The 26,992-nt window shown below is 42.6% G+C and overlaps 1 protein-coding gene across 1 annotated transcript in view; it reads right to left on the bottom strand.

Annotated features, from left to right (window-relative positions):
- RYR3 (ryanodine receptor 3) overlaps positions 1 to 26,992 on the bottom strand; it is a 563,198-nt gene that overhangs the window by 20,028 nt on the left and 516,178 nt on the right. The window contains exons 94-102 of the mRNA XM_034768994.1: positions 26,773 to 26,831; positions 23,867 to 24,038; positions 21,841 to 21,927; positions 18,296 to 18,493; positions 17,137 to 17,267; positions 5,843 to 5,885; positions 5,156 to 5,283; positions 1,777 to 1,837; positions 138 to 284 (exon numbers count right to left, since the gene is read on the bottom strand). Coding sequence (XP_034624885.1) covers positions 138 to 284; positions 1,777 to 1,837; positions 5,156 to 5,283; positions 5,843 to 5,885; positions 17,137 to 17,267; positions 18,296 to 18,493; positions 21,841 to 21,927; positions 23,867 to 24,038; positions 26,773 to 26,831 — 1,026 coding nt within the window. The remainder of the gene's footprint in view (positions 1 to 137; positions 285 to 1,776; positions 1,838 to 5,155; positions 5,284 to 5,842; positions 5,886 to 17,136; positions 17,268 to 18,295; positions 18,494 to 21,840; positions 21,928 to 23,866; positions 24,039 to 26,772; positions 26,832 to 26,992) is intronic.

Here is a 26,992-nt window from a genome sequence, read left to right as displayed (position 1 = left end):
TATCTAATAGAAAAGAGTCTCATTGGCTCCACTTTTTGTTCAAAGCATTGGTTTCCAAGGTATATTATAAGACTATTGTTTTTGTTCAGTATAGTTATGAATGGTGTTCATTTTCAGAGTACATATACAGCACTCACCTGTTTGCCATTGTGAGTTACAGAAGACAGAATGGTTCGTAGTGTCTTGAAACCCATAGCAATATCCAGCAAGTGAGCAGCAAAGAAGAAGTTGTTGTAATGGCCAAGGATAGACATAGTTGTGTACCAAGCTAAGTACAAGAAGGACTACAGAAAATGTGAAATGTTAGAGAATATTTACAGTTTCTAATATGTTTTACTGGATAGTGTACATCACACACACAGAATGGAACTCTGAATTGTAGGCAGTGATCTAATGGTTTGAGCTTTCCAATCATAAATTAATATGGATTTAGCATCTCCATATTTTTATGCAGAAGAACTGTGTCTTATTCTCTCTCTCCAACACACCCCACTTCTCTCATAAAAAGGCTTGCCGTTTTACCTGGGAAATGATGCCTTTGACATTTACTTTAAATCTTTCACTTGATTATATTCCTCAGAACAGCTTAATTACTAAAATCAGAATTCCCCTGGCTCTTAGCACTGTCTTGTTTTGGTTGAGAATATTATACAAAGCTGGAGAGCTCGCTATGCAGTCTGAATTTCTGAAGATCTGATGCTTCTGCAGGGATTGAGGTAGCTACAAACACAGCATGCTGGCCTTGGGGAGAGGGAGTGCCTCGTCATCTGGCTGACTCTTAGGGAATGTCTACACAAGGATTAAAAACCCGCGGCTGGCCCAGGTCAGCTGACTCAGGCTCACAGGGCTGGGGTTGCAGGGCTGAAAAATCACTATGTAGATGTTCAGGCTCAGGCTGGAGCCCAAGCTCTGGGACCTGGTGTGGGTGGAGGGTCTCAGAATTCAGGCTCTAGCAATTTTAGCCGCACAGCTCCAAGTCAGCTGATTTGGACCAGCCATGGCCGTGCTGAGGATCTTTTAGCTCTGTGTAGACGTACCCTTTGAGCAGTATTGATCAGATCTGGAGGAGATATATACAGCCCTCATTTGCAAGAGGGAATTTTAAGGTGACTAGGGACCTTTAGAGATGGTTGTGGGAGTTAAGAAAGGATCCTAAATGAGTCTGAACTAACCACTGACTCCTACAGGTGGTCTCTGCAGGTCAGGATTAATATAGAGCAAGATTTTGCAGACACTGACTGTGCTGTACCTACTCTGAAGATAGAAGGCTTTGGTCTTAAGACTATCAGTCTGGCAACTTACACCCTCCCCCCTCAAGTCAAAATTAATTTAAACCCCAGAATACAATAAAAAGCCTCTAAATATTATTCCTTTTAACCCCACCCAATCATTATTATTAATTTCCAAAATCTTGTATTACAATTATAATATCTCCTGAATATTGCCCTATGATGTCAAAAGCAAATATTCCCACAGATAATTTAACTTAAAGTTGTTGGGCTAAGGTTAAAGATAGAAAAAGAACAAACATTTTATACCGATTCCATAAGTATGTAGCTATTAATTTATCAACGTATATGTTACTTTTTGCAGTTCCTTTGGTTACCCACATATGCTTATTTCACCATACTCAAGATGACTGCCTTCTTATCTTACCGAATTGTATTTACTTTTTTATTTCTCTTTATTAAAAAAGTGCCCAACTATAGCTTTGAGTGCAAAATACATATTTGCATTTAGAATAAATGAAAGTCTTCTCTAGACTAACATACTTACATTGTCAGTGAAAACAACTCCAAGCTTCCAAATTTGGTACTTTGTATCAATAGAGCTTAACCTATGGAATATAAATATTTTGAAACTCATAAATGTCAATGTTAAGTAGTTAATAACTACAGTTACACTCCTTTCTTTATGTTTAACAACACAAACACATCTTCACATAATGGCTACTTAAACATTTTTCTTCAGAAAATGTAACTAGGATCTTTCTGGCACTTTATTTGTATTTATTTTTTGTAAGCACTGGTATATGCAGGACAATTATTTTAAGACTGATGTGCAGGTCTCTCTATTTTAGAGAGCATTCTCTACATTTTCAAAACTGTGTTGGGCGTTAGCCACAGAGTTCCAATAGTCTCAAGAGTTCCAGAGTTTCAGTAAAAATAATACAGCTCTACATTGAACGTATAGGCTATAGCTACACTGCACAGTTAAACCAGCTAGTGGCACCTACCCCAGGGTAAGCCTACCCCAGGTATAAGTGTCCCACATCCCCACTTCAAAGACATACCCACATTACTGTGTCCTTGCTCTTTCTGCACTCACCCAGGTGTGTCTCGGGGCATATCCCATGGTTCTTTGTGCTGAGACACTCTCAGATTCTTTCCCAGTCAACTGTGGCATTTGTGAGATAACTTGTCTGTTCTTTGGGAGGAATTGTGGGAAGGGCACTGGAGGACTATCAACGCTTGAATGATTTAGCTTGCATTCTCACTGCAAATTGGGTGGATTCCTGCCTGAGTTAAAGTGGAGCCCAGGTTCAAACCCACACCCCTGAGCCAGGTCAGCTAGTGCAGGCTTAAAGCTCCTCCAAACCCAGGTCAGAAGTTTTTCTGTATAAATGGTAGTGGGAGTTAAGGCTAAAACCTGGGTTAGAGTAAGCCCCATTAAAATGTGTAGTGAAGACATACCCATTGAGATTAAAGTGCATGTCAAGATGCTAAAATGTTGAGGGTTTGGAATTGTCTGCAGTAACAATAATAAATATGGCACTCTTGTTAATACACTCCAGAATATTAATCTTTTTCACAGCTGCATCACACTGTTGACCCATATTCAATTTATGATCCACTGTAACCTCCAGATCCTTTTCAGCTGTACCACTATCTAGCCTAGAGGTGGGCAAACGTTTTGGCCCAAGGGCCACATCTGGGTGAGGAAATTGTATGCAGGGCCATGAATGTAGGGCTGGGGCAGGGGGTTGGGATGCGGGAAGGAGTGCGGGGTGCAGGAAAGGGCTCAGGGCAAGGGATTGGGGTGCAGGAGGGGGCTCAGGGCAGGGGGTTGGGGTGCAGAGTGTGGCAGGGGACTCAGGCCAGGGGGTTGGGGTGCAGGAGGGGTGCGGCAGGGGGCTCAGGAGATTGGGGGCAGGAGTGGTTCGGGGGACAGGCTCCGGCCCGGCACCGCTTACTTTGAGCAGCTCCGGGTTGTCAGTGGTGCACAGTGGGGCTAAGGCAGGTTTTCTGCCTATTTTGGGCCCGCGCTGTACCTGGAACTGGACAGCATGTCTACATGTCTGGCAGTGGCTCCTGGGGGTGGGGTGGGGCAAACGGCTTCAGCACGCGGCTGCCCTCACCTGTGGGTATCAACCCCGAAGCTCCCATTGGTCGTGGTTCCTCGTTCCCAGCCAATGGGAGCTGTGGGGGGCAGTGCTTGCAGGCAAGGGCGGCACAGGGAGCCCCCAGGGGTCACAGGGACGTGGTGCCTGCCTTAGCCCCACTGCGCCATGGGGCTGGCAATCCCGCAGGCCAGATTGAAAGCCCTGACTGGCCAGATCCAGCCCGTGGGCCGTAGTTTGCCCTCCCCTGATCTAGCCTGTTATTCTCCATTTTGTAGCTGTTCATTTGATTTTTCCTTCCTAAGTGAAGTACTTTGCACTTGTCTTTATTGACTCTCAACTTTTTGATTTCAGACCAATTCTCTAATTTATCAAGGTCATTTTGAAGTGTAATCTAGTTAGTGCAGGAGCTGCAACGAGAACCCAGGATTCTTCCACCGTTCTTTTTACTTTGCTATTAGATCATCACCTATATAACACAGAGGTACTCAATTCTGAAGAATTTTAGACTTCAATGTTGTAGAAAAGGCACCAGACTACTTCAATTCTACATCCCAACATGTGACACTTTCATAGCAATTTCACAATGCCAGGGAAGGATGGCATGACAATTGTTTTGCAGTTCTCTGCATTTCCTTCTTTCTATGCCCCCCTTTTGTGGTTGTCAGGATGGACAGGAAAGGATCACTGGCACGCCTATCCTTTTGCCAAGCACTTCCCACTTGGCCTTGCTGAGGCACCATGGGAAGCACTCTGACATAGCGCTGGTTGAAAGCTGGAATTTCTGTTCAGCTGGAAATTCCAAAATTTCTGGAAAACGTTTGTTTCATTTCACAATGGAAAGCAGAATTTTGAAAGTTTTCTGCAGAAGGGAAATCTGAATAAATTTAGTTCTGAAATAATCAAAACGTCATTTTGGAAATTTCAAAACAGAATTGATCCTGGGAGACCAAACTTTGGGGCTTCTGGTTCACCAGTCTCTCCCAGGGCTTCTAGGCTCCCTGTGAGCCCCAGCAGACTGATCAGAAGCCATAGCTGAGTTGGGAGCCTCAGAGCTTGAGAGCCAGGTCTTCCAGTTCTATAGCAGGGAGCCTAGACACCCTGAGAGCCCCCCAGGTTTCCAGGTACCCAGCTCTGTGGCAGGAAGCATGGAAGCCAGAAGCCAAGCCCCAGATAGAGCCAGGATTCCCAGAGCTATCAGGCTCTCGACTCTGTGGTAGGGAGCCTGGCCACCCTGAAGTGCCCATCCCCAGATCAGTTTCCATGGCAGAGCTGCCCTGGAGCAGTGGACCCTGGAAGCGGGAGTCCCCAACATTCCACCAGGCCAGCTGGCAGGAATCCAGGCAGGTTTTTGATAGGAAGTTGCCTGTGGTTTGTTGGAAGTGAAACATGAAATATTTCATATTTGAGGAATTGGCATTTCCTGATGAAACCTGCATTACTGGAAAATCTCTGACCAGGTCTGCTCTGTGATTAGTGCTCCCTTCCTTCTGACTGGAACAGGGACCCATGGACTCTTAATAGCCACATGTGCAGTGGAGTGGGAAGGCTGTGCTGGACCATTATTGTAAGTGGTATATGTAGATTTTTTAAAAACCTAGTTTATTTTACTTCATTACTACAAAGAAGCCTTTACCATGTGGATTTTTAGTACTGAGCAAAGTATTGAAAATACACACACTCAACGTACCAAATCGGTTCTTATCTTTAATAACGCAGTGATAGCAACGGATTAAAAATCCCTTCCAATGCTGATTTGTTTGAAATCAGCTAAGGTCAGCTGCTTTTTTTAAAAAAAATCTCCAAATATCATACCATGATACAAGAGATGCCTCCTCTGGTTCAGTCTCTTCCACTGGACTGAAGTCAAGAGCATTTTTGTCCAACCCCAAGAGTTCAGCTATGCGCTCTGCTCCATACAAGTCACCATATTTGTTAATAACCTAAAAAGGGGAAAAGATGAGCTTCTGGTCAGGACAAGACACTGGTGTCACATCCCCTTTACTTTACCCCCATTTGTCAAAAATTTTAAAACCTCAGTTTTCCAGGATTGGCACTGCAAGAACAGAGAGAACTCAGAGAAAGAGAGAAAAAGCATTTAAAAAAAATGAAAAATAGAAGCATAAAAGGCTATTATCTGAAAGCTTTGGTATAATTTAAAGTAATTTGAGCTGGCATGTTTTTCTTTTTTTAGGGGGATGAGGGGGCTTTGTATCCTAATGATGACAATGGCTGTAAATTAGAATTGCATGGCTGATTGACAGCACAAAGTTATTTAGAATGTATGAGTCTAGGAATTAAGCCAAAGCACTCTCTCTTCTTCCTCTTCCCCCACCCACATCACAACTGACTATTCCCAGTAAGATTTACCATAACTATGAGTTCCATGAAACAAAATGTAATTCTCAAATGTCTGTATGCTTATACCACAAAAATAAAGATATTTGAATTAAATACACAGTATATTGTTTTACGTTAGACATAATAATCTAAAGAACCTACCTTCCGTTTTACAAACTTGTCCCAGTAATTGTTAGGAAAGGATCTGCATAGATAAAAAGTTCTCAAGTTATTTAACCCATCGATGGAGGCAAAAAACAAATACAATTCATGCTCATGGTAGTGTTTTGTTTCAATTTGCCTGAAGCACCCACTGCTCTCAAGCTCTGAGCAGAACTACTTTTCATGTCAGTGGGATTTGTGCAAGGACAGTAACTGGCCCTCACGAATTGTAATTCACTGTAACACCAATGTCTCTTCTAGCTTTTTCTCTTTATACCATCCATGTAAATACTTATTAGTGAAATATAAAGGACAGACTGCTGGTTGCTTTCATTTAATGCTCACTATTACCCAATAATGTGAAGACTGCCATCATAACATCCTTCAACACTAAACAAATCCATTTGAAAAATCCTTCCTAGTCCCCACCCGCACCCCAAGATACGTGAGCACAACCCAGCTTTGCATTCTTGGAGAAGATAAAGAAGTTTCTCAATGCAGATGACTCTTTTCAGCATGTTAACTACTAGAGTAGCCTTGATTTCATTTCTATCCAAGGCTGAAAACACAGAAATAGACATTTTCGCGGGGACAGGTAGCACCAGAAGTCACAGTGCAATGACTCTATAAATATAAGGATGATGATTTAGGTTATGTTTACACTTAAAGTTGGGGGGGGGGGGGTGATTCCCTGCCCAAGCAGACATACTCATGCTAGCTCTCATTGAGCTAGCACACTAAACAGTAGTGTAGCCACAGGCAGTGGTGAGGGGCAGTACTGCCTAACCGTCCCGAGCACAAACCCATGCAGGTTTGTACTTGGGGTGGCTAGCTCGTGCCATGCCCGTATTACCATTGCTACACTATTGTTTTTAGTGTGCTGGCTTGATGAGAGCTAGCACAAGTATGTTTGCCACAGCTGGGAATCACACCCCCAGCTCCAAGTGTAGCTGTAGCCTTAGATGAAGCGGTGATTACTTGTAATTGTATTCTCTGAAGGTACATCATCATAACTAAGGCCCTACTTAACTTGTGATATTGCGGTATTGAGGATTCTGCAATATTAGGCTTCCACCACAATTTTCACAGTGGGAGCCCCAGCCACCCAAGGGCTGAGAGTGGGAGTCTGCGTTGTCAGCCCAAGGTGGGCACTGTCTGCGTCAGGCCCCTGCTCTCAGCCCTGGGCAGCTGATGGGGGGAGGGGAGAAGCCTGCTCTCAGCCCCATGTTCCCGCTGTCAGTTCCAGCCCCCCACTCTCAGCCCTCGGCAGCTGACAGTGGGAGCCCCTGCTCTCAGCCTCGTGTTCCCATTGGCAGCCCCAGGCCCTGGTCTCAGCCCCGGGCTGCTGACAGCTCAAGGTGGTTGACCGAGGAAAATCACGGGAAAGTAATAATGGACCTCATTACTGCAAATAACAAGGTCCATTATTATTTTTCTGCAGTTTTCTATGGCTTGTCCACAACTCAACTGCAATTTTTTGACAATCATCCCGCAGTTCAATTAGGGCCTTAATCATAGCACATACCACTGTTGGGTCCAAAATCCCAGCACAAAGGCCAGATAGAACACTGACAGCTCTAATGTTATGAAACCTCACTCCAGCAGGTGGCTTGCCCTTCAGAACAGCCATGTCCCTAGTTTCCCCAAAAGATAATTCCTTTCAAGTAATAAGTTAAACTGAAAGTACTGTATGTACAAGGGTATACAAATATGGAGTTAGAAAGGTTACAGAATCTTCAGACACCAAAAGGTGGGTGAGCGATGAATAGTTCTCCTAAAATTGCCTCTACAACAGATTCCCCACTCTTTGGACATTATTGAACTCCCCGAGGTCTTCGTGAGATAATTTTTTTAAAACAATAAGATACTGCAATAGCCAGTGGGAAATATGTGAATCTTGATGTGTAGCAGAGAAAGATACCTTTCAAAACAATGTCTTTCCTTCATTATCTCTAGTGTCAGGAGAGGCAGAAATATGGATTGTTACTAGCACCTAACTGACCAAACCATTTCTGGTTCTTGACCTTTTTAGGGATGGCAGTGGCCAACAGCCCGTCATCATCAGAGTCTTGTTCCATATGATCACATAGAATCAGGGATTTTTCTCTGCTTCCCAGCCTGGAATCCCTATATCTGGTGGTATGGTTCATGACAGAGCAGAAGCTGAGAGTTTTGTGTCTTTGTGCACCTGTGTTGTCTGTTACCTGGTTGTGGGTTCAAGTGTTGCTCCTCGTTTTGAAAACTCTAAGACCTTAAAGGACAGGTTGCTTCAGATGCAGTGGGCTAGTTCCATATGACCTGTATCCTGTCTAGGGATACCTTGAATTGAGCTGCATTTATCAGAGCGCCTATTTACTTATTTTATTTCATACGATATGTAAAAAGGTCATTAAAACATACAGGAGGTGTTGGGTATACTGAGAGAATCATATCTTCAAGTACATTGAGGTGACCAATGCTTGAGATCCACTTCACATCAAGACCAGATTTTGGTCAGCTGAAAGTGGCGTTCATCTTTGATTCAACTGGCGTGATGATGTAGCAGGAGGAGTACAGACTGTACAATATGTTCTTTGAGCCCAGCTGACAATGTCTAACTTTTTAGTTCTAATTCTGCTGAGATTGAGGCACTGAATGCCTTAATTGCTTGCTTTCAGGAGTCAAAGAAACATGTTGGAAGTCAGTGGGTTCCTTGCTCTGCAGTTTGGAGGAGGTGAGGCCACCCTCTCAACATTGGTTTTTAGAGGCAATAGTGTAGTGCGTCAAAGCACTCAAATGCTACCCTTAGACCCGGTGACATGTATGTAGATATAATTGGCAAATCTGTCATGCTCTGCTCAGAAGTAGACAGTGTTGTGGTCACATTTATCAGAAAGTGAGATAACTACATTTGGGACTTTTTTACGTTGCTTCCTCTCAGACACTTCAAATCTCTAGGATGAATTACTGGCAAAAATGAAATGTGCACATAAACTGGAGAGAGAGAAAAGTCTGAGAATAGGGAGGAAAGGAGCCCTGAGGCTTCTTTGCTGTCACAGAACAAAAAAACCTGGAGGAGACAGAAGAAATCATGATTTTGTGTTTTCTAAAACAGCCACTGAGTCAAAAGAAGCACCACGAAGAATACTTATGTTAGGAGAATAAGAGATTTGCCTGAAAAAATATTGCTCAGCACCCATCCATCTAATAGAGCTGATGGTGCAGGACTGCTGAGATAGTATAGTGAGTTTCTTCATCAATAGAAATCAAAAATGAACTCTGGTTAGGATCTCTAGGAACATTTCTACAGAGGGCATGTCTGCGTAGCTCCCCTGTTGGAGTAGTAATGGCTAAGAACTTTAGAATAATGGGAGTTCCTGTCTGGCAGTATGGACCCAAGAGTGAGGGATCTGTTGTGGTAGATGTCTTTTAAGAAATAATGTTACACTTGTATAATAATCATCACTTTAAAGAATTTCAGTGGGTTTTCCGTCAAAGAAAGATGACAGTCCTACTTAACAAAGAAAACGGGTTGGTTCTTAAACAACATATGACAGGGAAGTAGCTAGACTGGATGGTTTAGAGAACTGGCAATGGCTCACACAGCTTTAGATAACTCATCTGAAATTGGCTTAGTATGATAGTGTCTGAAATTAATAATCTGAAAGCTGTTCACTGACTATGTAAAAGGTTTTATACCAAATCCTACTTGATAAGTCTCCATCTCACACAAGTCACCATTACAGTTAACACTAAGGTCTTGTCTGCCCATGTAGTGTGTTGTGCAGCACATGTAGTTACACGCCACAGTGCAAAGCAGGTTGTGTCCACACTGTGGTGTGTAGCTATATGCAGCAGTGAAAGGCTCTGGCAGGCGGGAGACAGTAGAGAAAGGTTCTGGTGATGGGGAGCTGCTGAAGCTTTTCCCTGCTGCCTCCCCCTGCCAGAGCTTGCCCTCACAGCCACAGTTTCACTGTGGTGGGGAAAGGCTCTGGCAGCAGGACACTACACTGCTAAAGGTAGCAGTGTAGATTTGTGAGGCACTGCTTGGGCTTGTAGAGAGCTGTGCAGGGTATATACCCTAAGGTTCTGGTGTGTCTTTACTCATCTAAGCAGTGCTTCACTGTCCATAGTGCTATTTAAACCCGGGCTAGGAGTTGTGCAGTGTATGTACTCTACACATCACTGAAAGTATAGACATAGTCTGATTGGCCTTCTTGTTGGCAGTTTCAGTGAAGCCAAGATGCTCCCTCCAGCACAGCATTGAGGTAATTTGGTAAGACAGTGTGGGCAAGCTTGCATTGACACTATCATTGCTGTACCGGTTCTGTGAATGCATAATGTACTTCAATCTCTTAATGTATTTTATAGAGATGTCAATCTGGCATGTTTCAGGCACAACATTAAACTTGGAAATGAGTTTTCTTTGTAAAATGAGATAGTAAGTAACCAACATCAGTGGCGTCTGTTTGACAAGGACAAATTATCTGTGGCTTATCAGAGCCAGTTCAGACTCTAGGTTCCTCCTTCTCACTCACTTACTGGCATGATGACCAATCACTATCCAGAATTTCTCCCTCTGTTGGGTTTCCTCCTCTTGAATCTTCAGTTTGACTCCTTTCGATCTGACAAATCTGTTAGCCTGATCTACCTTCCTAAGGAGGAAAGACTTATTGATGCCTGGTCTTGGAAAGCCCTCATAGGATTAGCCTGTAGATGGGAATATAATTTACCTTTCTGTGATTTGACATGAGACAGTGCAGACAATGATTTCTGTTTAGTAGCACCATATGAAACACACCATGGGGCATGAGAATAAGACTTGGAACTGAACTAGAAGGAGGAGGGGATTGCCTAACCTTTCAACTACTCCTTTCTAAAGGACAGTTGCTCATCTAAGCCCTGCTCTCAGCTCTCTGAAGTCAAAGGATGGGTCTGTAGATACCTGACAATTGGCCTGTAGTGCCTAGTGAGAATGTAGAAAACACCTTTGCAAAGCTTGTCCACTACCACTTCCTTTCTCTGACCTAGGAGGTGGCACAGCTGAAGTGGAATCAGTTCTAAGTCTCATTGTACAGGAAATTAGGGCACCTGGACCTGAGGGTAATACAATAAGATCCTGTATTTCATGGAAGTCTTAAAGTTTCTTTTCCTCAAGAGTTTGAGGCTGCCTCAAGGAGAGCCTCTTTTACCTGTGCATGAACTGCGTGAACTGGTTCTGTCTGTCCCAGCCCCAGAGACCAACCATCTCAGCCAGTCCCTCACTCCACAGCTGCTTGAGAGAGAGTGTCTCAGCCCCTGCAGGCTATCTTCCTTCCTCCCTATAGGAAGGCTGGGCAGGCTGGTTTTGTCTGACACAGGCCCAGAAATCCCTTCAGTTGCTGTCTCATTCTACTAGGTAGTGAACATTTTTCACAGTGAAAGCAGAAAAAACATTTATGCCGTCCATGGGAAAGCATTAATCCATGAGACATAGTTGAGGTGTTTCAATCTGCTCTCTTTCCCTTTTATTATAGGCTTTTTTGCTCAAGACCTAAATGGCAGCCACATACAGCTGTGGAGGTTGCCTACCTGCATGTTGCTCTGAGTGAGGCAGGAGTCAAGCTGGAGAAGCAGAAGAGGGAGCCCTAAAGAGCAGGAGAACACTAGATGGTCATCACCCTGCCTGCCAAATTGAGGGATGAAAAGAAACCCAGTGTTTGCGCTATTGTGGACTGAGCCTCAAAAGTGATGTTTTTAAATACTTTGCACTCTTCTAGAACTGCACTTTTGTTGTTGTTTCTCACAGCTCTGCAAATCTATTAATCCAGAGAAACAAATATCATTAAGCTTAACATTTTAAAACAAATATTAATAGCAAGAATTAATAAATTTCACATAGTAGTATTTTTCCTTGAAGATCAAAACAGCAGCACTACTGCCAATTCTGGGCTATAATACCCGTTACAGAAAATAATCAGAAAATAACACCACCACTTTGCTGTAGGGAACTGATGAATTCAACTCCTACACAAAACCGGTTTGTAACTGGAAAAAACAAAGTTAATTATTTCACAAGTAAAAGTTTAACCTGCAAACTGAATTCTATTGTTGCTAACATTTTCCTAGAATCATACATCAAAAATATGTTGCTTCTGTGTTTTAATAACTGTATATTAATCAAAGCTGTCATCACAGAGTATTATTCAGCTTGTTGACTCTCATTACATTTTCTAATGTGCAATTATCTACTGACAAAATGAAAGACCATTCTGGATGTAAGAAACAGATTGGCAGGATTCCAGAAGAATATTTTCAAGTAATTTTTTAATTCTAACTTTTTACCTATCCGTGTCATCACAATATATGACCAAACTGAAGTTAGTGGAAAACTCCTAGGATTTGGCCTTAGGAAAATAAAGCATTAAAAGGCTGCTAATAATTCAGACATTATTCCTAAAATACTAACATAATTTTGCATTAGAGATGAGCTTCAGGAAATCATGCTTCTTGATGCAAGAGAACAAAACTAGCGTACTTAACTTTTAATGAAAAAGCTAGTCATGTTGTTCAATGCAAAAGAAAAGCAGCATTTTAAAGATAATTGAAGAAAATACATACTATGAAAAGACACCATACACTGGCAAACTTATGCACAAATAGAAGAATTCAACTACTGTAATAAGGAAATTCTTTATTAGGTCAACACTAGCAGATGCCATGGCATGTCTGTTTAGCTACTACTAAGGCACACTGACACTGAATGTATCTTTTGGATGGGATATGTAACTTATGAAGTTAGTCCAAGGCTGGAAAATACTTTGGGTAGAGGAGGTTGCTAATGTGTGTGTGTTAAGGATTGAACAGCTGAATCTGGTAGGCCTACAACTTCTATCTGGAAGCATAAATTCCAGCTTGAGCACACATACCTGCTCTAGCTCTGATTGATCTAGTGTGCTAACTGTACAGTAGAACTGTGTTGATGTGAGCAACAGGAGGGGCTAGTCACCATGGGCATGTATCTAGTATCTTGGCTGGGATCGGACTGGGGGACCTAGCCCCTACTGCTGCTCATGCTGGCGTGGCTACACTCTATTTTTAGCATGCTTGCTCTGATTGAGTTAGTGCAGGTGTATCTCCTCGAGCTGGGATGTAAACCTCTAGCTCCAAGTGTAGATATACTCTAAAGGTGGAAAAGCATTATCCCAGCCCAAAGATAGGTAGGCAGCAAAGGCTGTAAGTTCAGAGTAAACAATAGAGGTAACAGACCACCAGTTCCTAAAGAGAGCTCTGCTAAGTATCTTATACTGCTAAGTATAAGGGAGTCTAGTTAGCGACAGATATTTGTTTATGACTGGATAAGGTAGCTCTTTTGACTTCTTCTCATTGACAAAATATTGTTTCTTTCATACATATTGGTAATTACTTTTGAAAGTCCATTTTTTAAAATACTTATTTATGCCTGTAAATATACAGCCAACCATTGTTTTAGACTTGTAAAGAATTGGATACATTGTTGTTCTACTCTAGCCTTGTGCAACAGTCTTTAATATACAATGCAGTAACAGGGAAAGGAAGGAGATCTAACTTTATTGCTGGGCCACTCAAAAACATGCTACTAAAACCCCTTACAGAGGGAACTCAGAAAAATAGCCTCCAAGCTAAAGTTTGCTTTACAAGAAAAGTGTTAATTAGGTAGAAGTGATCCCAGTTTGGAAAGTTCTAAAATCCATCAAATTTCCTTGTCACATTGCCCCTTATATATGGAACAACAGCTATTAATTGATTTATCTCACTAGACTGACCTCACACTTGGTAAAGCAGCCCCCATCCTTTCATATATTTATACCTGCTCCTGTATTTTTCACTCCATGTATCTGATGAAGTGGGTTCTAGCCCACGAAAGCTTATGCCCAAATAAATTTGTTAGTCTCTAAGGTGCCACAAGGACTCCTCGTTATTCCAATCAATGTTCATTGAATGCCCTCTATCTCTTCTGTCAGAACACTCTACAACAATTACTTACCTGTATGGCAACTGTTGTTCTTTGAGATGTGTTGTGCACTTATACATTCTACTGTAGGTGTTTGCGTGCCCATTGCACCTGGGTCTGAGACTTTTGTCAGAAATAGGCATTTGTGCCCCGGTTACCTTGTGCCAGGAGCCAAGGTATAAAGGTGTGGCTGCCACCTCCCTCTCAGTTCCTTCGCACTACCACAAAACTAATACTCAAAGTAGAGATGAAGGCGTGAGGGCCGTGGAATGTATATGCACACAACACATCTTGCAGAACAACAGTTACTATACCGTAAGTAACTGTTTCTTCTCATTTGACTGTGCACATACACATTCCATTGTAGGTTGTCCAATAACCCTACAGGTGGTGAGATTTGGGATTACTTGAAGAGAGTCTGCAACACTGACTTGCTGAAGCTGGCATTGTCTCTGGACACTTGAGTAATAGTGTAGTGTGTGGAAAAGGTATGTGTGGATGAACATGTTGCTGCCTCACAAATATCAACTACAGGTACATTCCTCATAAAGCCTTACGAAGTGCAATTAGCTCTAGTGGAATGGGTGGAGGAGAGACTTTGCTTGGAAAGCTTGATACAGTCAGAAATCCAATGTGATATATGATGGGCTGTTGCCCTTTAATCCTATCAGCATAGGCTACAAAAAGCCTGGGAGATGATTTGAAAGATTTCCAGGTACAATGCCAGAGCTCTCTAAACAGCCAAGATATGAAGTTTTTATTTGGCCTTGGTAGAATGAGGTTTTAGCAAGAACACTGGGTGATGTATAATCTGACTGAGATAGAATGTGGAGACAACCTTAGTCATAAACTTAGGGTGTAGCCTAAGAGAGCTTGTCTTTGTGAAATACTGTGAGAAAGACTGGAGGCTATAGCAGCAAAGCATTGTAAAGGGCACCCCAGGTTAGAGGGAAGGCATGACACAGCTACTTATTAATCTGGATTGTGCCTTAGGTATGTCACAACTTCTTTTATTGCTCCCAATTGTAAAACAGACTGTATTTCTTGACGCAAAACAGCCTGATGAGATGGGTCCCTGAAAAAGGATGGGAAAAGTGAGTCACCATTGATGGTGCTGGCACTGCCTATGTTGTAGGCTGCATCAATGATGTAGATGACCCTTTCAGTGCTGTGGTGATAAAAGATGCTGATCTGGTTGAAAGTATTATGAGCAGCATTGGAAGAAGAATGGAGAAGAAGGCACTAGTCTCGATGGCCCCACTGGAGCTAGAGTCAATGGTGTCACCTCAGATGGTGCTGGTGTCATTCGGTGTTTGTGATGAGACCTCAATTCAGCACCAGAGGACTTTATTTTATTTTTTAAAATCTTTGCCCCTTTTTGTGGGATGAATAATGAGATTTTGATGGTCTGTCAGTCTCAGAGGACAAAGATGGTTTCAAACACTTCATGGAGGCCATGGGAGACAAAGATGAACAATCATTTCTCACCCAGTATGGGCTTAGGAGCTGAGGCAGCTGGAGGGGTACTACTCATGAATGAGCTCTTCATCCTCCCGTGGTTAGGGTCGGGCACTGAAGAGAGACACATTGCCTTTTCAGGTAACTGTACCTTAAGGCAGAAGTCCATTTGCTTTTTCATCTTCATCAGAAAGGAGGTACAAATGGGACATTCATCCCTCACATGTCCCTTGCCTAAACAGATTAGGCTATTTTGTGCCTATCACTTACAGGGATCACAGCCCTGCATGTGGCACCTTGTTAAATTCTGGCAATTTTTGCATTCTGACCTCCAGCCTCAAAGAATCAGTTAACTATCTAACTAACTATAACTATATGCAGATAAGAGAATTTCTCTTTTTTACATGCTGGCTAAAAGAAGAGAACCAAATCTCAAGCGTGATAGGGAGTTCCACTTATTGCCATGGGAGGTAAGAAGGAACCGAGAGGGATGTGGCAGCTACATCCCTTTATGCCGTCAGCTCAATGCATGAGGATAGTGAGGGTGCATGTGCTGCTGACAAAAGTCATCGACTTGAGTGCATTGGGCCCACATACACCTACAGGGGAATGAGTATGGGATAATCACTCAAAGGAGAACCATCCTATTCAGTGAATCATTTCAATTATAAACACTACAAACCACTCAATGCTTAGTGTCTATTGTATTTTACAGTTCTATAGCCTTTTGTGCCTTTAAGTGCTTTGAGAGCAGGGACTATGTTAGGCACAGCTTACTCATTGTACAGCAATGACGTAACAGGGCATAAGTAATATGTAATTATAATGTACAATTTTCTACATGTTTTATTTGATGAAAAATTAAAACACACTGTAATGGTGTACCTATATATAGCTCTGATGTATCAGTTTGCCACAGAAAAGTCCATCTGCATGAGATGGACCACTGGAGAACACACATGTAAAAATCTATTTGATTTGTGATGTACCCTAGGTGCACTGTCTATGAAAAGTGATTATCAGTAAGGGCTCTATATCATTCTCTTCCGATTAAGCATTATTTTGTGTTCAGTCTACTACACTGAAGAATAATCAGTTTGGTTGCATTAACATGCAAATGGTAATTTGAAATCTCAATATTTTTAAAGTGCCTCATATCTATCTCTTCTAACCAATTCAACACCTTGAACAACGGCGGGGAAAGAAAACCCAAGTGACCTTCTGAACTGAGTGCTGCTCAACGTTGTTACAATCCTTTGTTTTTTTCCCCTCGCTCTTGCTTACATGCACAGAAAAGCAAATGAGACTTCTATGGATCACTGTGTGAATCCTACACTCTTTTCTATTATTTACGAACTGGACAGAAAAGTCAGATCCACTTAGATATTCTGATAATGCTTGTTTACTTCTCTTGTTATATACTAATTTTGTCTGATGAAGAGGGGAAAAAGTACCAATTTATTATATGAATTAAAAAGGAAAGAAGAAGAATATAACAAAAAGAGAGGCGCAAAAGCCAAAATGTTTTCCCAAGTGATTCATTTGTAAAATTTCTTAGGGAAGAGGCTGAGAGGAGAGACTTACAAAAGCCTTGGAGTTATAAATTAAGCATTGCTATAAATTTAGCCATAACAAATCAAACCACAGAAAAATACAAAGAGGAAAGGAAAAATACATTCCCTGATATGGTATCTGCTAGGTAAACAGATCTTTAGTAATATCAGACCCCAAAACAGAATCTGCTATTAAATCTTTGTTGAGATATGAGGAAAGATAACCAATTTTTGTGTGTGGACTAGGTGGTATGAGTGTTAGTGAAGTTCCACTGCAAAGTTTGGTGAGATATACTATTTTTAGATGTTTTTTAACATCTTGTTTTACTTACGGAGTGTTTATGACCAGACGATCCCATTGTCCTTTAATGTCATCCTCTGAGGGCTGTTCTGTAATGTACAGACCATCAAATTCCAACTTCCTGGCAATTTCCTTTTCTCGCTTAAATACAACCAGAGGAACCTTTGGAAAAGGGATATTTAAAATACTTGTAATAGTTCACACATTTATTAGAAACAATTAGGTCTCTCTACAGCGTAAAACTAACCCTCAGAACACTACCTAATTTCTAGCCTTGGAACTGGTACATTCTAAGAACAGGATATTCTGGACATTGGTGGGGTTTGGATGGTTACTCAGCTCAGGGGAATAAAGAATGAGTTCTGATGTTGCTTTTGGATGAGAACATTGTATTTAGGAGTGACCATAAAGATGTGTCAGGGCTCTTGCAGCAGCATCTTCAGCCACTGAAAGTTGTTTATATAAAAGATAAATGTATTTATACTAAAAGTTAAATGAAACCAAACTTCTGGCAGAAAACAGAAATCAAAGCAAAGTCTAGATGCTGTACTTCACTGTCCTGCCTACAAATCTTGGTGGAAAGCACCTGGTGCCAGAAAGTCTACTATGGGGTGGTTGCATTGGTGCAGGGTGCTTCCAAACTCCCCTGGAGAGCAAGCCAGCATATCTCCAAAGTTGGTGGTGCTAACTGGGGTGTGTGTGTGGTTATGGTGGTCAAGAATGTATTGATTCAACACATGGCAGCCTCTGTTCAGACAACACTTGCCATCACGCACCCAAAACTCCAAGCAAGAGAAGAGGGGGAGGTACTAACACTTCTCTTCCCTCAGATTAATCCCTGCTAGAATAAAGGGAGAAATTGACTGCTTTTAACGTGACTGATTAGGCTTTAAACTCTGAATATTTTAAACTAAATTACACTGTATTATGTTTTCCTCACAGCAGTAAGATGCCTACCAGTTCTGTGGAAGCCATTCAGATATGAAGGTGATGGATGCTTATAAGAATCTAGACAAAAATAATCATCTTGATCTCAGCTCTGATATTCATGTGTGTTACGAGGAGTGATTTTGGTATTTGTCTACATTCAATTGAAACTGAAGAGTTCAAAGTCTCAGAATAGTGAAATGGAGTTAGATGTCTACCAAACATGAATAAGTAGCTGGGTTTCAAACATACACACAACTCACCTTTAGACAATAGTAGCCAATCACACAGACAAAGGAGATGATAGTATGAATAATTGCCAGAGCCCTGAGTGTTGGTGCCATGTAACCTGTACTCTCTTGTAAAACAAAAAACACCACTCCCTCTTCCTCTTCCTCTTCTTCAAATGAATTCCACAGATCAGCGTCTTCCTCTAACTCATCTAATGGTTCTTCTGTCACCTGGAATGGAGAAATACACACACAAAGCAACAGGAATAACTTAAGCTTTTTTCCATTCTCTTAGTCACAGATCTCTTTTTGCTCCCTATTTCTATGTTGTTTTTTTTATGAAGATCATTTTGCACTTTACATGAGCACTGAGTCCTAAAGAGTGAAGTTCTTCATCCTCAGAACAAGAGAAGCACAGATACAAGAAGAGTGCAGGCTTCCTACACTACCTCGTCAATGTACCTCACACTTGACATCGAAGGAGCAATTCAGTGGTAGCTCAATTTACAAATCTCCCTGTTAGGGTGTGCAATGGCAAAAATGAAAGCAAAAACAATGCAAAGGTAACACCAATGTTTTATTAAATAAACAATTAATGTAATGCTGAGATAGACTGGTATAACAAACTTCAGGGTTTGTTTTGGAATTTACACTATTTATGACTACTAGTCTCAGAGGAAGAGGGCAAAAGCTATGTTGTTGTCACCAATTCACTTGTTGTGCACACATCTTTATTTCACAATCTTCTTTAAAGAGTTTACAAGTCTTGCTATAGCACTTGATTAGCATTTCACATTAATGTCTGGTCAACAAGCTCCTTGTTGTTCTAAACTCTGCCCGGGCCATTGCAAAACTGGCCTCAGAATCAGGGAACCATAACTGGCTCCCTGAAATCCAAAATTCTCTTTCCTCTCCTATGACCAGTGGAGGCTGGATGCAGCAGAGAAACTGGCCCTTCATTTCTAGGTTATCAGTAGAGGTCAGTAGTGGCCAAACTGTTACCATTTGATAGCATGTTTGATGACCTATGCAAAATTAACTGAGCAATGTCTTCCACACGCCCCCACCAAGGGTTGGTCAGACCAACAGGGATGAGCCAGTGGCCCAGGAGAGAGAACATAATTGGTGATACAGGGAGCTGGGTCCCTCTTCCTGAGTTCTTCTGCCTCCCAATGGCTGGGCTGTGGGGACTAGGTGGACTGACTGGCTCTCGCACTCCTCCCATAGCCTGTTTAAATTCTGCCCAGACATTTCTAGGTACTTTAGTATAGGACCTGAGTTCTTCAGGGTGCTGCTGGTATGACCAATTGCCTATTTTCATATTAAAAAGGATTTTTTCCCGTTCAGCCAAATGGCTAAGTCCCAATAGGGTTTTTTTTGCTTTCTGTGCAGTGTCATGGAGGCACAGTTGAATTGTAAGCAATAGGACTTCAATGGTTTAATATTAGAAAAGGTAAGACCTATTAGTTAGTCACAACTTGAGGCTGGTGTTCAATGTGGATAAAAGCTAAAAAGGGCCAGCTTCAAGGGATAAATGAGAACCAGAATTTCGCTGGTGTGCCTATAGGACAGGGGTGGGCAAACTACGGCCCGTGGGCCACATCCGGCCCGCGGGACCGTCCTGCCTGGCCCCCGAGCTCCTGGCCCGGGAGGCTAGTTGTTGGCCCCTCCCCTGCTGTTCCCCCTCGCCACAAGCCTCAGCTCGCTCACTCTGCCACCGGCGCAATGCTCTGGGTGGTGGGGCTGTCAGCTCCTGGTGCAGCGCAGCTGCAGAGCCCGGCCTGCCCCGGTCTCTGTGCTGCGTGGTGGCAGCGGTGGCAGGGTGGCCGAGCTCCAGCCGGGCGGCACGGCTGTAGCGCCGCCAGCCACCGGTGCTCCAGGCAGCATGGTAAGGGGCAGGCGGCAGGGGGGTTGGATAGAGGGCAGGGGCATTCGGGGTGGTGATCAGGGGGGAAATGGGGTTGAATGGAGGCAGGGATCCTGGGGGGAGGACAGTCAGGAAGGAGGGGGGGTTGCATGGGGTGGCAGGGGGCAGTTAGGGGCAGGGGTTCCGGGGCAGTCAGGGGACAGGGAGAAGAGGTGGTTGGATGGGGCAGGGGTCCCAAGGGGGCAGTCAGGAAGGAGAGGGGGGTTGGATGGGACGGCAGGGGTCCAGGGGTAGTCAGGGAGCAGGGATGTGTGGATGTGGCTGGGGTCCCAGTGGGGCCGTTAGGGAACAGGGGAGGTTGGATGGGGCAGGAGTCCGGGGGGGGGGGGGGGCAGACAAGAGGTGAGGGCCAGGCCATGACCCCCTCCCCTAACCGGCCCGCCATACAATTTACGAAACCCAATGTGGCCCTCAGGCCAAAAAGTTTGCCCGCCCCTGCTAGAGGAAACCTGACGCCTTCATGGACTAATGTCTCCCCTTGATACTCCTAGCTCCCTGACTGGGGGAATGCAAGAGGATTCAGAAGTGAGCTGAGTCCTAGGGGTAGAATTAGGTGGATCTACCCTAAGGAACCCTTACACTGAACTGTTAAATGCCTGGCACATCATGCTGTATCTCAATGTTAAATTAATAAAGTTGCAGCCTGCTGTTTAAAATCCATCCTTTGCATCTGTTATTCATTTGCCTATACGTCCTCATCAATTTAAAACATGTTCCTAGTGGACAGGTGTCTTCAACACAAAAAGTATCTTCACAATAGGCACTAACAACCTTGTTCGTTTCAGTGAGAAAACAGACTGGATGATGGGTATGAAGACTGAAGTATCGTCTCACACCTAGAAATAGTTAAAGATGAAGACAATGTGGGGGAAACAATGCACTGAAGTCCCCCATTGCTACCCTCTACTTTTTTTTGGTTTTGTTTTATTTTAAAGAGATTTTAAAAATGAATTGTGACTATTTTAATAAAAAAACACTTTTGAGGAAAAAGCAGCCAAATTTTACAAATAGACAAAACAGAACTATCACACAGAAAAGCAAAAATGTTATCTAACCCAGCTAGAGTACAAGAGACCTTAATATGATTCCTAAATGATTTAGTTACCATTTCCATGCTGAAAATCAAGGTGACCAGTATTATGCAAAAAGTAGTACTGTTAAAGAAAAAGTTATGTGAGTTGAAGTTCCAATTTAGGATAGATTTTAGAGCAACATTTAAGAAAATTGAAAGTGCTTTGAGAGATTGAGGGTTTTTGTTTTGTTTTGTTTTTTGGCTTGGATTTACACATTCCTTTGTCAGGGTTTGCAATCCAAAACCAATCACATTGTGCCAGTGCACCAGAGCCAAAAGAAAAAAATGACTATAAATAAAAGTTCAACTGATTAGTCTGTTTTCATTGTCTTAAACTGAATAAAATACAGAAGTACCTATGTTAAGTTACTCAAGGTGTGATTAGTAACTCAGGAAAGAACATAATTTTAGATGTATTATTTCTAGGCTGGCAGTGTTGATTTTAGTCAGTGCATGTAGGGTTTATAATAATGGGTGTCCAGTTTAGATTAACTATGTTAAAACCAGCCTTCAGCCAGCTGCTCTGGAAAATAAGTAGAAAACACTACAAAGAATGAAATGCGGTAAATAATACTTTACCTTGTAGAACAGTAGTATAAAGTTGATGGCAAATGCAACAAACAGAGCAAGAAATCTTAAGTTGTAGAAATTTCTAGCCAAGTAATGCTGGAAATACAAGGAACATTTAAATAAACAAAATTAGAAGTGTCATGGAATCAGAATTGGGGAAGCAGTTAGGAAGTTATTTAAGAGAGTCAAATCTAAACTATGTTCTGCAATGTTCAACAAAACAATTACAGCTATCATGGTAGAATCACCAGCCTTGCTGTCTAGAATTTTTGTGATCCTTTCTTTTTTATCTATATATTCATGACAGGGTACTTGTGGCCTTGGGGGAAAACTACACAGAGGAGCTAGCCAGACTCCAGTTGGTAGAAACCAGTGGCTCTGGAACAATTTGTAAGGTAGGGGTACTGGGGGTAAAGGGAGCAACTGCCCAGGGGCTGCTCCCAGAAGCGGCTGGCACATCCCTGCAGCCCCTGGGGAGGGGGTCTCCACGTGCTGCCCCTGCCCCAAGTGCCGACTCTGCAGCTCCCATTGGCTGGGAACTGCGGCCAATGGGAACTGCGGGGGTGGTGCCTGCAGGCAGCAGTGCGCAGAGACCCCCTGGGCCCCCTGCCTAGGAGCTGCTGCCAGTGGGGTGTGCCGGTCACTTTCGGGGGCCGCCTAGGTAAGTGCCAAACCCTCCCACCCCGCACCCCAACCCCCTGCCTAGAGCCCTCACCTTGACCCAAACTCCCTCCCAGAGCCTGCACCCATGTCCCCTTCTGCACCCAAACTCCCTCCCAGAGCCTGCACCCCATCCCGCATGCAAACTCCCTTCCAGAGCCTGACCTTGCACACCCTCCTGCACCCAAACTCCCTCCCAGAGCCTGCACCCTGAATTCCCCCTGCACCCAAACTCCCTCCCAGAGCCTGCACCCCACGCCCCCTCCCAAACCCCAAACCCCTGACCCAGCCTGGTGAAAGTGAGTGAGGGTGGGGGAGAACAAGCAACGGAGGGAGTGTGGGATGGAGTGAGTAGGGGACGGGGCCCCAGAGAAGGGACGGGTCATGGGCATGGTCTCATGGAAAGGGCAGGGCAAGGTTCTTTGGGTTTGTGTGATTAGAGAGTTGGCAACCCTACCGTGAGGGCATGTAGAAGCCCTGGCCAATCCGGAAGAGCACACCCAACAGTGCAGCTGGCAGCTGACTGGGCACCAGCCAGCGCAGGTGCAGCACTGCCCAAATGTCAGGCGGACCGCGCCTGCGACTTGTGCCTGCAGGGAGGCCCATTGACTATTTTGCCTTGGGGCCTGGAATTGCTGTCGGTGGACCTGGCTGAGAGCTATTTAACCAAACCGTAAACTCTGTATTTGATGGAAACCACTTCAAGCCAGGGGGTGCGGCAGGACCCCCAGCACCCCTATTTCCAGCACCTCTGGTAGAAACAGAAGCAGCCAAAGCAGGGACCTTTTTCACCTTTGGACATTCCAGTCAAAACTGTAGAATATTCTCTGATTTTCTCTATCCTGTGCTGATTGGCTGTTTGCTCCAAGCTTCCGCCTCCCTTTCTCTCCCACGTCTCTTCATCTCACCTTCACTCAACATCTTCCCCCTCTTATCCTCTTCTCCCCCGCCATTTCCTGTCCTGCCCTCACTCCTTTTCTCTGTCTTTTCCTTTCCATTTATCAGATCCCCTCCTAAGTAAATTCACCTCCCAAAAATTAAATAAACGAATAGTAAAACTAACTCGACATTTTCTGCCATCACACTGTTCACACTGTTTGTGTGTTGCACCCCTTCCCTGACCCTGTGTCTGTCTTGTCTATTTAGATATTAAGTTCTTCAGGGCAGGGATTGTCTACTATTTTGCATTTGTATGGTGCCTAGCACAATGGAGCTCCATTACTGGTTGGCCCTTAGGCACTACTGTAAAAACATGATCAATTTTAATAAATTAATTTGTAAAAAACGGACAGTATCTCTTCCTTGTATCTCACGCTCAGCTGTTCTCTGTGTTATTTGACTTGTGATTGACTAAAAGAATGGGAGCAAAACTTACCAGCATTTTCGTTTGATAAATTTCCACAACTTTAAAAAAATTAGCCATAACTGCCTCAGGTTTCTCTATTTTTTGTCCATGCCTTCGTTTCTTTTTCTTGGTTTCCTCCTTTCCCAAATGCTCAGATTGTATTTCTTCCTTTGCTTTGTCTTGTTTCTCACCATCTTCCATACTAGAAGAAAGATTACAGAAATAAAACTGCGTAAGTTCCCGCATTGTCTATGCTATGATTAAAACAGTCCCGATAAAGAGAGGCTGGTTTGAGTGTGAGTTAGTTGCAGAGAAGATGAATGGAAGTGAGTGACTACAAGAAGTGACAGTTAGAGAATACAACCAAGAGTCAAAAAAGTTACCTTACTACTAAGTGAGGTGGAAGAATAGTAATAATACACTTAGTGAGTTTAGGGGAGATCAATGGAGAAAAGGCAAAAGCAGCTCAAAGTGGGATTATTAGCATCAAATGCAAAATGTACAATTACTTGCTGCCTAAACAAGTGAAGTATGTATCCCAGTGCAAGTAATTCAAAATTATCAGAGGTTATGTGCAGAATCTTGAGTTCAAAGTTGAACAGAAGATAGAAACATTTATGGATGTGCCACACAGATTCATAGCAGAGTGGTTTCATTTCAACCAAAAAAATCACCATAATCAAAGTAAGGCATCAGTGAGGAATGAAAGGAAAATTTCCTTCAGAAGGACCCACCTTACAAAACATGTAGAAGACGACAATTATCCCTCCTGCACAAAAGAATTCATAAGAACATAAGAATGGCCATACTGGGTCAGACCAATGGTCCATCTAGCCCAGTATCCTGTCTTCCGACAGTGGCCAATGCCAGGTGCTTCAGAGGGAATAAACAGAACAGGTAATTCCCTTTACGAGAAGCAAGTATCAAGAGTCACTGTTGTTTTAGAGGCTTCAGTTTTCAGGAACATAAATAGCTGACTGTGTGATAACAGTGAGAATGGTAAGGTAAATTACCACCAAGGTGTGAGGGGGTTGAAACTTTGAGGCAAGTAGATGGTCGATTATAAAGAAATGGAGTGGAGTTTGTGGTTTGGTATATAGCAGTACCAGTGAAATAAAGACCCATATGAGAGAAGTCTTATGAGCTACTTACCTTATTACTAACAAAGCATCATTCCAGGGCTCCTGCATTAACTTTCTTTGGAATGCCCCTGATGATGTGCACAAGAGGGCCAGCCATACAAAGGGAGAGGTTTATGTTTATTAGCCACTGGGGAACCTTTTTGGAAAGTAGGATTCTATAAAGAAGGCAGGGTCTTCTCCTTAATCAACCAAAAGTATTCAGACTGCTGGCAATGACAATGAAGATTTAGGGGAGTGAATTTTTAAAACTAGAATTTTTAAGCTGCAGGCTTGCAGGTACTGCAAAGTACTTAAGTTGAAAATGAAATATGGTAGTAAATAGCAGAAGTACAAGGGAATCTGTGTATCCAATGGTGAGAGAGAAGCACTTATGATTTGATTGGAAGGAAGTGCAGGAGAGGAATAAGGAAATAAGCTGTCAGTAGAAAGAGTTAGGTGTATTAAAAATAAAAGCTATAAATGCCTACATAACAATATGAAAAGCCTAAAACCAAGAATAGGTGAGGTGGACTATCTGGTATTGGGGGAATACCTAGATATTTTATCAATGGCATATGATAAGGTACATTACTAGCCTCTGGGTCAGGAGACTGAAATCAGTTAGTTGAGAGAGATTTGGGGGGGGGGGGTCTAACAAAACCATTATGGGATGGGAGATTTGAACCACTTAATATAAAGCACTTTAATGTCATAACACAAATGGTGTAATAAACAAAAGATTCCAGAACTGCTTGTTTTGGAGCATACAAGAGGAGAGACTATTTTTGTCTTAATACTGAGAAACATACAGAATTGATTCTTTGGATTCTTAGTACAGAGAAATGCAAAAGAGTTTAAGTGCAGTTGACAATTACCAGAGAAGTACTGTAACATTGCAAGTAATGTTTATGCTTAAAATCCTTGCACAGAGTTGGAAGTAAGGGCAGACAAGAATACCAAAATAATTCTCTAACAGTGAAATCTAAGAAAGGGATTTTTTTAAAATGAGGAAATTAGTTAGAAAAGCCTGAAAGGGAACAAGTTAAGAAATTAAAAATCACTGAACCATCATGGAAACTTTAGAGTCAACCTTGTTAAAGTCACTGAAGGTATGTATATGGCTGAGAAAGAAAACAGCATAGTTAAGTGGCTAGTTATACTAATTTATTTGGGCCTCAAAATTATCCTTTAAAAAAAATAAATCTCCAACCCAAGTGATTCAAATACAACAGGACAAAAACTTAGCAGGTTAGAAGAGGTATCTGTAGGACTGAAATTAATGGGGCTAAAGTGAGAATTTGAATAATAGACCAAAATATAAAGAAAAATAATAGTAAATTGTTTAAATATGCCAGGAACAAGAAAGCTGTGTAAGTGAGTCATCAGATTTGCTAGACCACCTGGTTATAAAAGGAGGCAATCAAAAAGGACAAAGAAATTGGCAGGACTATCAACCTTAATACTTCAGCACAAGCTGATCACACACTTCCCCACCCGCTGCTTGGAAACAAGTGAAGTAAATACCACACTAATGAAAGCTGCCATGTTAAAAATGTTTCTCGGGATTTTAGGAGAAGCAGCTGCAGAGGGTTTTATAAGACTGTGAATAGGCTTATATGGATTGCTGAGAGTGGCACCTGGGATAGGGTCCCTACTCTGCTGCTCAGTGAAAGTGCTTGTTGCCTCTGAGGAGTTGTGCTAGCTGCCCAAGATACTGGTAAAATGGAGAGTCCAATCAATGCCTGTTCAGGGCTATTTCTGGCCGGCTCATCTAGGAACAGCAAGAAAATAAACAATAGTGTAAAAGTAACTTACTCAGCCTTCTCGGATTCTGCTTTTGTTTCTGTTTCATCTTCTTTTGCTATTTCAGACATCTAAAAACAAAAAGATATTAAAATTGCCATAAACTTACTTTTAAATAAATCTTCTCAATTCTACTTAATGCTTTCTAAAAAACAAATAAAACAATCAATTACCACCATGCCTCATTAACACTGGGTCACTTTCACGTTGTCATAATGCTAAATTTTTTTTG

The sequence above is a fragment of the Trachemys scripta genome, chromosome 4, assembly GCF_013100865.1.
Source record: "Trachemys scripta elegans isolate TJP31775 chromosome 4, CAS_Tse_1.0, whole genome shotgun sequence".
NCBI classification, from domain to species: domain Eukaryota; kingdom Metazoa; phylum Chordata; order Testudines; family Emydidae; genus Trachemys; species Trachemys scripta.
The sequence above is the reverse complement of the archived record's forward strand: the minus strand, read 5'-3'. Positions and strand labels throughout refer to the sequence as shown.